This window comes from Dipteris shenzhenensis, chromosome 3, assembly GCF_047967505.1.
Source record: "Dipteris shenzhenensis isolate YYH24624 ecotype China chromosome 3, Dip_SZ_1.0, whole genome shotgun sequence".
NCBI lineage: Eukaryota > Viridiplantae > Streptophyta > Polypodiopsida > Gleicheniales > Dipteridaceae > Dipteris > Dipteris shenzhenensis.
In genome coordinates, this window is record NC_141598.1 from 19,996,871 (window position 1) to 20,011,071 (window position 14,201).

Below are 14,201 nucleotides of genomic sequence, written 5' to 3' on the forward strand. Positions count from 1 at the left end.
GATAGAAAGGTGCAAGAGAGAGAGAGAGAGGTGGTCAATAGCCATCAGAGTGGTCACAAACAATGTGCAAACTATATACAAAATGAACCTAGAACATTTTCACTATAATGTATTTTCTCAAATTTCATAAAATCTCCAAAATTACTTTATATTTCAGCCAAATTACTTATATTTTAGCCAAACAATGTGCAATTTGGCCAAAAAAACCTTGAAACCCGAATGGTGTGATTAGTGGAGAAAAATTCGTTGAGAAAATTGTTGTCTGTGAAGAGTGAACTATTCCGGTAACGTACGATGACGGTGAAGGAAATATGTTTGCTAAAGCTACACATCGCAATCTAACATCTTTATAATTTTACTTAAATGTTCTTTAAAAGACTTTCAAAATTTATTCCTTCTTTAGAGATTTTTTTTGTTTTGAGAGCGTTGTTAAAAACTTAACACAAAAAAAGGAAGTGAAGGGAGTAAGGATGGACGGCCGGTCGCCCTCTCACATCAAAACAAAAAAACAAATGCAAAATCATAGTATCTCAAAATTAACTTTCCATTTGTGAAGGATTTTTTCGCTCGAATCAAAAAGGGGGGAAATTTAGAAATTTAATTAATACAATGTTAATTATTTATAATCATATACTCTTTCAGGGGAAGCTATACTATGTTTCATAAAAAAGTGATCATAGACTCTTTTAAGAAAGGTATACTATGGTCCATCAGAAAGTGATTCTAGAGTCTTTTTAGGAATTATTAATAATCTTTTACTCTTTTAAGGAAGTACTACTCACAAGAACAAAGAATGACCACATTGATGTATTTTTGAATGAATTTCCTTATTGATCAACACCTACTAGGGGTGTGATCATTCTAGTTCTGAATCTTAGACGTTCTTCATTAACCCTTATTTGTTGAGTTAGAAGAAAGAAGATGAGATAGCAAGGTTTATTAAAGAGTATTTGTAGATGGTGTAAATCCTCATGGGGCACACCAATATTATTGGTTCATAAGAAGGATGGAAAGACATGTATGTGTCTAAATTATAACAAAATGAATAAGTTTCCCATTAAAAAATCATATCCTATTCCTAGAACGAATGACCTCATAGATCATTAGTGGGTGCTACGAATTTTACTAAAAGTGATTGATGATAGGGTATCATCAAATACAAATTAATGAAGTGTTTGATTATAAAAATAGGTTTAGAACAAGGTATGGGCAATATGAATTCCTAGTCTTATTTTTTGGGCTCACAAATGCTTTCCACATCCTTTAACAAATGACAAATAATATATTCAAGCATTGTTTCGGCAAGTTTGTGGCAATGTTCTTGGGTGAAATCCTAGTTTATATGCCAAAGAATATAAATGTGACCTTTTGAAGCATGAATCTTGGAGCTTGGCCATATAATTCTACCAATGGGATTTGTATAGATGGTGCCAATATTAGAAAGGTGTTGGAATGACCTATCCCTCAAATGGTTAGACAAGCTCAGAATAGGATTTATGGTATTTTTCAAAAATCACATTTGAGATTATACTTGGATAGCTCTCCCATTGACAACACTTCTTAAGGGGATTAAGATTCCATAAAAAGTGCTCAAGATAGAGAAAAATTTTATGCACATCAGAGACATACCACTAAGATTCTTAAGGAAGGCATGTGGGTGTAACTGAGAATTGGACAAAAGATCCTAAGACTTTGAGGATTGGGAAGTATCCAAAGATTTGCCACAACTATTGTTGTCCTTTTGCACTCATTTAAAAAATCAATGATACAGCTTATAAGTTAGAAATCCCTTCCAATGTCGAGGTTTGTCTAGTTTTCCATGTGAGTAGACTCAAAGAGAAACTGGGAGATAGAGATTGTATAGTATCTCCTAAAGAACCGATAGAGTTGGAGGATTTGACCTATGTTCCAAAAGGTTCTAGATAAGAGACATAATCAACTTAAAATTGGGCCCCTATTATTGGGTATTATATCAAGATTATATCAAATGGAAAGACATGCTAGATGAAGATTCACCTTGGGAGAGGGTTGCTGGCTGAAAGAAAAGATTACCTAGCTTTATTTCCAAGGAGTTCTAAGGACATAAATACTATAATTAAGGGGGGGAAGAACCTAGCTAGCTTGGATTAGCTGGTGATTCACCTATTGGCTAGGATAGAATCCAGTAGGTGGAGTTGGGAGGTTAGGATGAGTAATCTTAACTAGAGTACTATATCTAGATGGAGGTACTCTAGAAGGGAATGGGGGCCTATATGCTAAGTATAGCTATGGACTATGGTTATATGTTGGCATAGGGGGCTCAACATGGAGGAGACTGATTAGTACCTAGATAGAGGAATGGTTGCAGCTAATAAGCTTGGTTGATGCATTCCTTGTGGATAAGGCTTCTATGGTATGGATGTGGCAGTCTATTGGCCTAGGGTCAGGTCGTCTATCTTCCCTAACCCTTCCCTATGACATCCAGTGCTCAAGGAGGAGCACATAGCTCCATGGGTTGGTGGTGAGATCTAGATGAAGCGCTCCTGGTTCGATTCCTAGTTCATAGTTCAATGAAGATAATCTTGGTAGCAATCTCATTATCTCAAAAGCATTAAGAATAGAATATGCATCATGATTTAGGTTCTTCTAGGATATGAATGATACTCTTTTGGAGAGGAGAAAATTCAAGATCATTATCCTAATTCCAATGACAAACCACCTAAAGGCCGAGGAGCAAGATGCCAAGTTGGGGCCAAACTGCTTATTATGTACCAAATATATTTTTGACAATGTGGTAGCTAAATTAATAGTTAGAATTCAAGGGGAGCCATAGAATCAACAATTCCATCTGAACATCAAGAATTCAATTTAAAGAGAGCTTGTTTGGTATCCAATGTGCACTCAGAACCACACAAACTCAATATCCTATAAAGAGTGAATGATTTGTATGATATTATTTACAACCTTGATCAATCAAATGCTTCAAAATCATTTAATTGTTGATTTTGTAGATTTATTATTTGATGTTGAATTTATGTCTGCTTTTAATTCTTTATTTTGCTCATTGCACATACAAAGGTCAAGTTCCCCATTAGATCCTAGGGAGGAATCACTCCCTAGGTCAAAGCAAAGTCATGAAATTGAAATTTATTAGTCCATATTGTTGTTATAGTACTTCAAACGAATGAAACTAAGTTTCCCTAATAAATTTATTGCAAATTGTAGTACACTTGTTTTGTTTTATTTACATATAAAGGCTAGCAAATTCATATGTGGAATGTAAGGAAGCATAATTTGAGGGCTAGCTTCCAAGAGGATGTGAATTCCTAAGGTACTTATATCATTGTACTCAAAAGTGGATGATACAATGCATGGTTGTAAGACACGTTAGACACGCTTCAGACACGAGTGTCTAAAGTGTCTTAAAGATAAGACACGTAAGACACGCCATTGTGATTATAATAATAAATATTTAATTAATATATGTATAAGTATACAAATGTACAACTTGCTAGCATAGCTAGCTGCTAGATTCTAGAAATACAATAAGCTACACTTAAACAATGCAAGAAGTAACAAGGCACTTGTACAATGCAGTTAAGAGTCAAGACTCGTCACTCAAGACTTAAAACTTAAAGTTAAGACTCGCGACTCAATAGCTCGCAAGTTTTGAGTACTTAAAGGTTTAAATTGACAATTGAATCTTGTCACATGTGACATGAATGAAATCTGCATCTCAATACATGTATAATTGAAACGAAACTTTCAACTCTCAAGACTCAAATCTCTGAAGATTCATCCTAATCCGAATCTATGAGGTCACTGCCACTGCTAGATCCAAAGTCACCATCAAAGATAACATGGCTAAGTCAAACTCAATGCTTGTTGTTACCCCCCACCCACCCACCCCAAAAAAAAAAAAACACGAGTGTCTAAAAGTGTCTTAAGGTAAGACACATGTCTTATCATAAGACACGAGTGTCTTAACAACCATGATACAATGACAAAGCTACTAATAGATACTAATGGCCTTGCTTGTATTACATTCACAAGGGGATGGCATGCCTTGGCCCTAGAGCCTAACATGTACAATGCAATTCTAAAGCTAGGCTCCATGAACTTCACATGGAACCTCACTTTTAGATTATTCATGATTGTTTCTTCCAAATTTTTAATTTTAGTTGTTGTCGCATGGAGTGATTTCTAAGTGACTAATATACTATCCCTTACAAACCCAAAATAAGGGTTGAAATATGCTAAACCATCCTTTACAAATCGAAATCATGTCCTTATTACATGCATGCACTATTTTCTTTTTGAAGTTTAGCTATTGTAACCCTCCAATTTATTTACATATCAAAAGGGATCATAAAAGTTGAAGTAGACTTTGCCACACAAAGATGATAATTGCATTAATTGTAGTCACTTCCAAACTACAAGATAGACCAATACATGGCAATGCATAACATTTTATACATGTTTGTCCATGCTCACCATTATATTATAAAGGACTTGGAAGGTACCTACGCAAAGTGGCTATAGTCTATCAAATTTCTTTAAATATTCTTAGGCTAAGCATTTCAAGCTTTTTAATTATTCCATTTATGTAGATGATTCAAGCCCCAATATTGATACCAACATCAAACATCTAAGCACTTTTCTACATGTCGAGAGAATTTGTTACACTTCTTACTTATCAAAGTTGTGTTGTTTTTAATCCCATGTAATACATAAAAATGCAAATTAGAACCATTCCAACGTACATGAATTCTGATATCAATGTTCATATCCGCTACTGTGAATATTATATGCATGTATTCTCCAAATTGGCGGTGTTAAATCATGTCTCTTGCTATCACTCATACTCAATAAATAAGAGCCTATACTTTCTCCCAAACTTCTATGAATCGAGATGAATTGTGCATGGGATTGCAAAACTATAAAATTTGGCTACACTCATCTTTTAGCAAAACAAAGCTAAAGTATGGTGTGGCACAAACTTGTAGGAAGACATTGGATGGAGAATGTTGCTATACATGATTGCATGTGATATCATACTCAGTAGTTAGTCCTTATGAATTTGACTTTCTTTGAGTATAAGAACATTAGAAAAGAGCGTACACTCAATTTTAAGGAAATCTATAAACCAATAATGATTACATATCCTTCACATGATTTTGTTGAAATTTTCTAGGTGATGGATAGAAGTTAAATAAATAATTATTTATAGTACATTGAAGAAAATGTTTTTTCCTTTATGCATGCATTCTTAATGATGTTGGTGGAAGAATATTGTCCTTATACTTAGATATGACAAATAGAAATATCTTATTGCTTGCTTTACTTTCTAACAATATTGCAAAGAAACTACACATCAACTTCATGACAACTTGTATGTGTGATAACAATAGCATACTAACACCTTGTTCAAGAATCTTGTCTAGAAATCCATTAATGAAGAGTGGGTACATTTTTGCAAAATTACTTCGCATTGAGCATGTATAAGTTAAGAGAGAGGTTGTGAAAGAAGGTAAAGTCATGTGGAGTTAGCTTCACTCTAGCTCTTTAAATATTGCTGTATCATTTTGTCAAAAGAAGAGTGAGGGTGGAAGGTGGGGCTACTCCTAGTAGAGTATGGGAGGGTATGAAAGAAAAAATGATCTCATGCATTTGGCTAGCCTACAATGTAAGCTACAGAAAGGTGGAAACAAAAGAATGGTTGGGGCATGAGGAAGCAAAAAGAGATATAGGGGGTGCTAGGGGATTGCTCAAGGATTGGTGTAGGCATGAGGGAAGCAAAAAGAGATATAGGGGGTGCTAGGGGATTACTCTAGGGTTGGTGTAGGCTAATGGCTACAAATTTTTTCCATTGGAATGTAGAGATAAGATATGTGGACCATGACATGAATAGTGCGTAGAGAGTGAAGGGAGTGGGTGGCAAGTAATAGAGCTAATCAGAAATCTTGCGGAATGTCAAACATAAGCATGAGCAAAAGAGCATAAGAAATAAAAAATATAAGGTAGGAGTGCAGTCCAATGTATTGTTCAACTTTAGAGGGGTGGCAAGTAATAGAGCTAATCAAAACAAAGAATGTTAAACATAAGCATGAGCAAAAGTATTAAAAAGTAAGTAATAGTCTAGCTAATCAAAAAGAAGAATGTCAAACATAAGCATGAGCAAGGGCATAAGCATTAAAAAAGAGAAGGTAGGAGTGGAGTCGAATGTAATGTTGAACTTTGGAGGATTGGAAGTTGAGGGGTGGCCAAACTGATAGAAAGGTGCAAGAGAGAGAGACAAGTGGTTAGTAGTATCCATCGGAGTGGTCACAGAAAATGCGCAAACTATATACAAAATGAATGTGCAACATTTTCATTTGGGTGAGTAAAATGTATTTTCTCAAATTTCATAAAATCTCCAAAATTACATTATATTTTAGCCAAGTTACTTATATTTTAGCCAAACAATGTGAGAAAAAACCTTCAAAAGTTTGAAACCCAACTTTTTGTGATTAGTGGATAAAATTTTGTTGAGAAAAATGTTGGTGTGAAAAAATTGTTGAGAAAAACGTTCTGTGAAGAGTGAACTATTCCGGTAACGTACGACGACGGTGAAGGAAATACGTTTGCGAAACGGTGAACTATTCCGGTAAGGTACGACAAACAATGTGCAATTTGGCAAGAAAGAACCTGAAACCCAAATGTTGTGATCTTTTAGTGGAGAAAAATTCGTTGAGAAAAATGGTGTGTGTACTATTCCGGTAACGTACGACGACGGTGAAGGAAATACGTTTGCGAAACGGTGAACTATTCCGGTAAGGTACGACGACGGTGAAGGAAATACGTTTGCGAAAGCTGTACGTCTGAGCTGCCTTTCTTTTTTCGTTTCTGCTGCTGCAATCCTACCTTCCTTTTCTCTGCTTCACATCCTGACAATTATTTAGCTTCGCAGTGGCTCCATAGCCGCTGACAATCTCGTGAAACTCGTTGCAGTCCCCGTCCCTGGCGTGCTTCAACCCGCTGTTACGTGTATTATGTGCCCCATTAGCTTCCCGTATCATGTAGAGCTCACGCTTCACAAACATTTGTATTCTATTCTGCCCCAGCGCCTTCCGAAATCACGTAGATCTCACGCTTCATGTACAATCTCGCAGCAAATGCTCAGTACATGAACCGTCAGCCCAGTAATCCAGACGCTAATATGATTCTCATAGTTTAAAATATATAGATTTCTCCCTACTAAACCGCGTTGGACGACGATTATATCTTGGGAAGCAGAAAATAGAGTTCTCGGATGGAGCAGCCGAACGTCGAGAATCTCTCTGTGATGTGGGCTTTTCGGCGCATCATTTTTCCTTTCTGGCCTAGGGACTTTTTTTTTGGGTAAATTCCTGTCACGTTGTCGTGTCAACAGACTCCCCGCTTACTTCATCAGCAGTGCATGTGTGCTTCTTTTCCGGCCTTTTGTTTTCTCTCGACAGTGTGCCGAAAATGAGTGGTGCCTTCCACTGCTGACTGGGCTATTGCGACTTGTGGAATCTCCCGAGCGGTGGCCGGGAATCCGATGCAATGCATCGGGAGCATCATTTTATCTTGATCGGTATTTGCTTAAAAGGCTTTACTTATACAGTAATCGAGGAAATCCGGGATGACTTTGTTTCAACATCTTCCACACTATAAAGTATCACTGACCAGAAAGCTCCGGAGTCCGCAGGACCACAAAACATGTGCGTGGTGAAGGTGCATCTGCTTCCGTTGTTCTTTCATTTTACAGTACACCCACTCTCACCAGCATCCAAAGTGATATCGAAACGTAAGCAAATCTAGCTTTTAATTACGTCTCTCGAGCTGAGCATTGAGAGAAATTCTCTAAGACTAGCATCAGCATACGCATTTCTACTCAATTTGATATCTTAATAATTGGCATTTTAGCTGAGCTTCTTGCCTTCCAAAGAAGTTTGTGAAGCTTCTTGGGGCATCAATCGACTGCGAATTCTTGGTCGTAGTCAAATCGACAATCATGCAAATGACTGTATCCGAATATGACATGCCTGCCTGCCTTCTGTCTTCTGAAGATCTACTGCGTTCTGCGAGCTCGTAAAGCTCAGACGAGTGTCCCACTTGGTCCCAGTCCTCACCGATCACCGACTCCATACAACCTTTTCTCCCCAGTCCCTCCCACAATCTATGGTCCCTGTTGAGCTCCCTTTCCCGCTGTCCTTCCGTTACAGGAGGCGAGATCTTTGCCGTTTAATTCCCCACCTTTTCCTTGTCCCTCCAAGTGGCCGGTTCAACATTCCTCGAACCAAGTTGATGCAGGACTCCGGATGCGAATTGTCGTAGACTAGCTAATTGTTCAGCTCAACTTCTCCATGGGCGCTAGTTTCAACTAGTTTCAGCTGTCGAAACTCCTCGCGAAACTCCAGCTACTTAGCTACAGCACCGGGGTGCCTTGAAAGGCTCAGGGCTCCGTCTTCTCCACCCGCATTCTTGTGAGTTGTTCGTCCTCTTGTTACACCGACACTGAATTGATATGCAAATAATGATAAAATCTATAACCGACTTAAGAAGATGTTTTCTACGAAATGGTACGCAAAGCGTCCACACCTAGAGCTCATACGTAGCTAGCAAGCTCATCGTTCTTCTTTCTCCTGGGATTATGACGGTCTATGCTGGAAACGAGTTCGTGCTTCCTGTTAAGCCATTACAGCGCAAGAGCGACTTTGCAGAGCGGGTATCGGTTTTCGGACAAGTAACGTATCTAGATTCTACTATCTAGAAGCCTTGCTCGTGATTCGTCCGCTGTGAAACTATAAATGCAAGAGTTGCGGGCGAGATTCGCCGCAGGATGTATAATTAGTAGGCATGACAGCTTCATTCTAGAAGTCATGCACCATTAAATGTTGGCCTCTTTTGATGAGACAGGGATGCGTCATTCGTTAGTAAATGCGCCTCTTACCGTGTCCTAAGCTTCCGGATTACAGAACCTGTTTCCATGCAGCCCACATGCGCGCATCTAGACACCTCCATCTAGGCGGATTCGGTTCACACACTGGGTGGCGTTCAGAGCTTTCAACGGAGAGAATGAATCCACCAAAATTTTGTACTTGCCCACACGTCCACCGCACCTGCTTGTGTGGAAACACAAATTTTGTACTTGCCCTGCTTGTGTGGAAACAAATCCCTCTTAAGATCAACTTTGAAAATTTTTATTCTTTGTTAAAGATAACATTGAAAATATGAATGCTTGGGCGTTCAGGGTTGTTGGCCGTGTGAGTGTGAGCGCCCGCGAAAAAAAGAGCATACAATAAACCCATAGTGCCAACTATTCATTGTCCATCATTGCACCAAAATTTGTTGATTAAATTCATTACAGCTTGTCTCAAGAGATAAACAAACCTTGAGAAAATTCAATTAGGCTAAAACTTGAACGATGCTGCAATGAGGTCAAGAGAGCGCCGAGAGCCCAGATTCATTTAAGTAGGTGAGTTTTTGCGGTGGTTTAAGCGCTCACTTTCGGCTGCATTACGTTCCCGTCGAAAGAACTCGTGTAACCTTCATGGACCCAAGTGATGAAGCAAAGGAATCGGTGGACCATTTTGCGATCGCTTGCTCCCATGTGCTTTTATACGTGAACGGGTTATCTCTACGCATGCGTACTTTGAAAAATGAGGCGCCAGGAACCCGTTTCTTTGAATCGTTAAGTGACAATTGATATGTTAACCCACTTGGGTCATTTTCTTTTCTGATCTTGCTATACAATCACTACTATTCACTATCGATTTGACGAAAGAGACGGAGGACCCGCTCTAGAATCGCAAAATATACAGACGTGAGCGTTTTGACGATGTCTACGTGTGGACATTAGAGGACAGGCTTTCGAGCTATGAGATGTGTACTGAATGATAATTGTTTGATACTTTCCCTCCTAGAACACAAAATACGTTTAGGAGGCTGGTTGGACTGCTTTCGACTAAGATAGAAACAAAAAGAAATTAAAAATGTGAAAGTCCATTTTGATTCGCATTTTGTGCCCTTTGAATGCTCAAATCGCGTCCTCTTTATATCAGACAAAATTCCGAATAATCTATTTTATAACAATAATTTTAAGAAAAACTCTTGTTTCTCCTCCCCAACAAAAAACTATATGGTTCATGGACTGATATTAAGGGAACACGGGGCATCAGCGAGAGGCCTAGTATGACATCGCCTCATGATGGTCCATTGATGAATTAAAGATATCACTGAGTATAAGTATCATGAGAGGCCTTAAGCATCTGTCCCAGCATCCCTCTCACTGTACTACACCTTGTTCCAAGAACTACAAGCGATCCTAAAGGATTCAAGCATTCTTGAAACGAAGGCGACTTGTGCAAAATCTTGATATCACTTGGTAAACTCCTGCGAAACGAGTTGAATTTGCATTCAAATGGCCTGCCCTGGAAGCAGTCTGAGAACACGTGGCACGAGTCAGTTACTTATACAATGAGGTACGCTTTGAGATAGAAATAATTGGAAGGAATAGAAAGAAGAGAAAAAGAGAGAAAATGGTGGAGAAGAGAGAGAACAACCACTCGCACTCTGGCACGTGTAAAAAACGCCTACTAATCTTCTTTGAAATCCCGAGAGGAGTCCTTCACTATACCCTTCCCCACATAGGTCAGGCCAAAAAGAGTTGCTGCTATTCTCCATTTTCTGTATATGTCAAGAATTTGCTATGCACATGAACCTTCTGCCTTGCTGTTAAGTCAAACTGTGACACATCTAGGCAATTGGGACTGTTGCTGTTTCACTGGTCAAAAATATCTAACACAGACTATGCACCACGTGGTGGAAGCAGAAGCTTGTATTGTCTTGACATTCTTCAGAATTCAAATTTCTGATCTGTGACTGAAAGACTGATGGCCAGTTAAGGATGAATCTTATGAAGCACTAATGAGGCAAATCATCTGAGCTAACAAATTACTGGATCCAGCCTCCAGGAAATGAAGGCCTCCCAATTCCTTTGCAAGGACCAGTTTGTTCATTTCCTGGTGAAAGGTTATAAAGAAACTTGCAAGCTATGTGATTCAGAGAGATTCTACCAAAGGGCCAAGCAAGTGTTATGCTGCAAGGGCACGCTTAAGATATTCTTACAGTATACGTGCATACTTCAATCAACAAAACAGGTAAGACAGACTGCAAGGATGACCCTGTTCGGACATGGATTAGTTCTGTTTATATTCTTCAAATAGTGCATCCGGCTTCAAGAGGATTTGTGTTCAATAAGGGAAAAAAATGAGATTTTAGCGTTTCAGAAATGACTCCATGCTATCCCAACATAACTATGATGAATGACCTGGCTATCGAGCTACAAGCTTCATGTAATCCAGTTGCGAGCTTCTCTGACTCAAATTTCAAAAGAACCAATTGCTTTTGGATATTTCATAAATGCCATCTTGACAGGCACATTTTAGCGTTTCAGAAATGACTCCATGCTATCCCAACATAACTATGATGAATGACCTGGCTATCGAGCTACAAGCTTCACGTAATCCAGTTGCGAGCTTCTCTGACTCAAATTTCAAAAGAACCAATTGCTTTGGATATTCCATAAATGCCATCCCACTCATCACAGCACAGAAAATTTTACTTCAAAGATGCAAGTGTTTACTGCCTATTGAACTTTGTTTTGTATGCACGTCTCTCTCTTAGCGCCACAAAGACACATAAATTTTTATATTGCAACAAAGGCTGCTGTACAAGGGGCCAAAAATTATCATGATACTTATGCAAAACTTGTCTCTATATGCCGTCATTGTGAATCCTGTTATATGTTCCACAAAGGTCACATGCCCAAAGCTGACTCAAATTTCAAAAGAACCAATTGCTTTTGGATATTTCATAAATGCCATCTTGACAGGCACATTTTAGCGTTTCAGAAATGACTCCATGCTATCCCAACATAACTATGATGAATGACCTGGCTATCGAGCTACAAGCTTCACGTAATCCAGTTGCGAGCTTCTCTGACTCAAATTTCAAAAGAACCAATTGCTTTTGGATATTCCATAAATGCCATCCCACTCATCACAGCACAGAAAATTTTACTTCAAAGATGCAAGTGTTTACTGCCTATTGAACTTTGTTTTGTATGCACGTCTCTCTCTTAGCGCCACAAAGACACATAAATTTTTATATTGCAACAAAGGCTGCTGTACAAGGGGCCAAAAATTATCATGATACTTAATGCAAAACTCGTCTCTATATGCCGTCATTGTGAATCCTGTTATATGTTCCACAAAGGTCACATGCCCAAAGCTGATAATTTGATAGGCCCATCTTTCAACAAATCAAAATTTGAATTGGGAATAATTTCTTCTGTTTTCTGTTTGCCAGCTTACTCATCTCAATTTTCCATTGTTGCTTGAATTTCACTTCCAGATGATTTGCTTCTGAAAGGATTCTGAAGTGTGATTCGATGAAAGGAAGGGCTTTGAGCAAGTCATGGGATGATGTCTTTCCGGATGATCACCCCTTAGAGTTTCCAGTTCCAAAAGCAAGCAATACGTGCATGTTTGATTTTGATGGGCAGGCAACACCTGCTAGACATTGGCGATCCAGCAGGTGAGCACTTTGGAATCTTTGTTTTGTGTATTTATTTCTAAATATTTCTAGTCACATATGTGCCCATGACACATTTTGTGGCAGCCATTTCTATAAAGGAAGGCATCTCAAACTATTCGACCCTTTAAATTTTGATTCGGTAGTCTCGAAAAGAAACACGACAAAGCTCCACAAGATGCTGCTGAACCAACAAAACCCAAGAGGAGCCGCTCATAAAATACCTGAGGTTCTGTCAAATAGAACCAGGCCACCAACTGTGATTGTGCTTAACTTGATTACTCTGTTCTTTTCAATCACTGTACCAGGTTGCTGTCAAAAGCCTGAAGGCAAGGAGGGAAGGGAGTACATAGCCTGAAGCATATTTTGCTAAGATGACATTCCCACAAAGTGGGCCCACATGATCCTGTCCTATGCCTGTCTGCATTCTTGTAAGACATGCTGAATAGAGTCATCAACACCAAGGGCAAGAAGGGTCAGCCCAGAAGTGCTGCTCCACTACTTCACTGCAATCCATCCATGAATGAAAAGCCAAAAGAAATGAGTGATTTTCATGTTCCTCAGGGATTTCGAATGTTCCCAAAAAAAATTCTAGGAGTCTGAAGTGATGAAGACAAAGAAAGGCGTCATTGATTCAAGAATCTCCACCCTGAAACTGAAAAAACAAAGCATCCCATGAAACTTAACAATAGAGCGCAACATCTGGAACGCCCACTAGCCATAGACAGCTCAACCCCCACCAGTGCAGATCAAAGGAAAGATCCATGGCATAGCCCTAGCTTAATAGATCTCCGCGTCCCATACAACGGAAGCCCCATCTGCGAGGGATGGATTAAACTAGGTTGCCAACGACTGCCATGCCACTAGCAAGATCCACTACCTAGGAATTGATTAGTATATTCCAACATAAAACCCCCCATGCCAATATATAGCCTCAAGCTACAGTTAAATTTAGCGCATAGGCTTGCCTTCTAGAACTCCTTTCGGATATAACAGTCATGTTGAGAATATTGTTATGATGATGGGTATAAACTGCTGACACAATAGACCTCAAAATTGAGATAGTATTAACTTATAAAAAACTATCCTCAGGTTATGCAACGGTGGAAGACCCATAGGAACTAACTCTCCACAACCCCCCCCCCCCTTTCACTCTCCACCACCCCCAATGGATCCCTTGGTCAAAATAAGAGCGGTCAGCTAAAGATTGTACTGAAGCTTGATGAAAGTGAGGTAGTAAACCTTCCAATCTCGATTGATGAATGGCTTCACATTCAGCCAATGCCTCTTCCACCTCACTAGCTGTGAGAACATGTTTATTCTCTGAAGACAAGGTGCATCGACTCAAGAAGGATGTTGAAGTTGAGAGTGCTTCCCCTCTCTTTGCATGCATCTATGGCTCTCATCCCTCCAAAAGCGAAGCTAGAGATTGGATGCTCGTAGCTCTTCCCCTAGATTTTTTAGTGCATTTTCAAGATTTTCAACTCCTTGAAAGGGGTTTCTTTGAGGTGGTCTTTGATTCCTTTGAGGCAGCATTTTTGTTTTGGCAGCTTGTCCCCTAGCCCTTTTTCTTACTTGGTTTTGATCCAGTTGAGAAAGACCAAAGAATCACCTCAATTTTT

At 39.1% G+C, this 14,201-nt stretch overlaps 1 protein-coding gene across 6 annotated transcripts in view; it reads left to right on the forward strand.

The window, feature by feature from the left end:
- The first annotated feature begins 7,717 nt into the window (after window positions 1–7,717).
- The window catches only part of LOC147903489 (uncharacterized), a 39,794-nt gene continuing 33,310 nt past the window's right edge, over window positions 7,718–14,201 (forward strand). For 4 of the 6 annotated variants that reach the window (XM_087399262.1, XM_087399285.1, XM_087399270.1 and 1 more), the window contains exons 1-2: window positions 8,103–8,468; window positions 12,400–12,582. In XM_087399262.1, coding sequence (XP_087255388.1) covers window positions 12,437–12,582 — 146 coding nt within the window. In that variant the 5' untranslated portion in view covers window positions 8,103–8,468; window positions 12,400–12,436. Of the gene's footprint in view, window positions 7,790–8,102; window positions 8,469–12,399; window positions 12,583–14,201 lie in introns of those variants that run through there. The other 2 variants (XM_087399266.1, XM_087399277.1) reach the window with 2 other exon arrangements.